The sequence below is a fragment of the Fibroporia radiculosa genome, assembly GCF_000313525.1.
Source record: "Fibroporia radiculosa TFFH 294 genomic supercontigs, scaffold28267, whole genome shotgun sequence".
In the NCBI taxonomy this organism is placed as follows: Eukaryota; Fungi; Basidiomycota; class Agaricomycetes; order Polyporales; family Fibroporiaceae; genus Fibroporia; species Fibroporia radiculosa.
The window spans coordinates 2118-3692 of NW_012133041.1; the positions used below are offsets into that span (position 1 = coordinate 2118).

At 51.1% G+C, this 1575-nt stretch overlaps 1 protein-coding gene across 1 annotated transcript; it reads left to right on the plus strand.

Moving 5' to 3' along the window:
- Positions 1–61: 61 nt before the first annotated feature.
- On the plus strand, positions 62–1303 carry FIBRA_09321 (uncharacterized protein; the record flags this gene model as incomplete). Its single annotated transcript, XM_012321634.1, has 1 exon — positions 62–1303. One exon carries the CDS (start codon positions 62–64, stop codon positions 1301–1303), a length of 1242 nt encoding a protein of 413 aa, XP_012177024.1.
- Positions 1304–1575: the final 272 nt, after the last annotated feature.

Below are 1575 nucleotides of genomic sequence, written 5' to 3' on the forward strand. Positions count from 1 at the left end.
CGGCTTCTTGTGTATTCTGGGCCTGGTTTTTTCTAGAAAAATCTCCTTTTTCCTTTCCTTCATGCCTGCTGAGCGCAACTCTCGCACCAGAAACAATGAGACTTTTCATCTGGACCTGCGTTGTCGCCCTTTGGCTCCTAGGCGCAACAATTCTCCGGCAGCTGAACCCCAAAGAACGTCCACACCTTACCCTTCCCACCTCCAGACTCTAGAAGAGCACTTCACAGCTGGAGTGATAGAGATGCCAGTCCCCAGACGTCCTATCCTAAGCTTTCCCTCTCAACAGGAGTCAGATGACTCTTCTTTAGAGTTCCTTGATGAAGGCGGTTTCCGTTACCCATTTCCCCCTTTCCTGCCAAACGTTACTCACCGACCATTCCTCATTCCAGGTCCTCCTGACTCATCCAACAGTGACACCGTAGTCTTGCATCAATTCCCGGGTCCCCTGGATGTTCCTCAGGGATCAGAAGCAACCACCAGATCTTACCATGTTGCTCCTGCACAGGTTTTCCCATCTTCATTGCCCATGAATACCTCGTCGTCCCCTAATCCTGACAGTCCCCTCGCTGCATCAACCGATTCACCAAGCATGCCACCTCTTGCCTCAGACGTCTCAGACAATGGTAGCCTCGATCATGCTCCTAATCTACGGTTACTAGCTGACGTTAGCGACTATGTCACGGCCACAGAAGGATATAGCAGCGATCTACAGGAATTCGTAGTCTACAGTGACGACGTTATCCAACGACCCTCCCTTAATGTCACCCAATCCTGGCGATCCATTCCCTTCGACACCTCCACCCCTATTCAAGATGTCGACCCCTTGGACCGCGTACTTCCCCACTTTCCTGGAGCCTATGCTATCACTATTACTCGGCCTCCTATGGGTGTCCCCATCAATGGGAATCCGGCCTTTGGGCTACGACAAATATCGACTACCCCAGCAGATGTGCTTCGAGTCGCTGAACCTGTGGGGAATTGGAACCAATCAGACAAGGAATGGGAGGAGGACACTACAGAGTATCTGCTGACGCGGGATGACAACCTCTTGGAGAGTCTCTGGGCCTTGTTACAGGATATCAAGGACGCTGGAGTGACCAATGAAGTCGATTGTTTCAGGGCTGTTGATGCCAAAATCGACTTACTATTGGCAGCACGACAAGCAGTAGGGGCCGAGCTTATTCGTGCTCAACAGGAAATGGATCAATGCCACGCTCGTCTCAAAGCGGCCAACCTGGAAGAACGTCTAGAACAACATGAGTTCTCCATTATCACTTCCTCTTCAGGCACCATGCCTCGCTGACTCTGCTTCTGTACCAAATGCGAGACCGACGGTCATCTTCAGAGTGAGTGCTGGCATTGGGTATGCTCTTCATGCCGACTCCTACATCCTCGTTATCCATTCCACAACAACATGGAACCTGGACAGGTATCCAGTCCCACCGAGGAACCCGGATATTTACAGGAGCATCGAGCCCAGTGGAGACTCTGACAACGAATCTAGAGAGGGGGGTAATATTACAGTTTGGAGGGGGGTTTCTTTCTTTTCCCTAACTATTCGTCGTTGACCCTGTA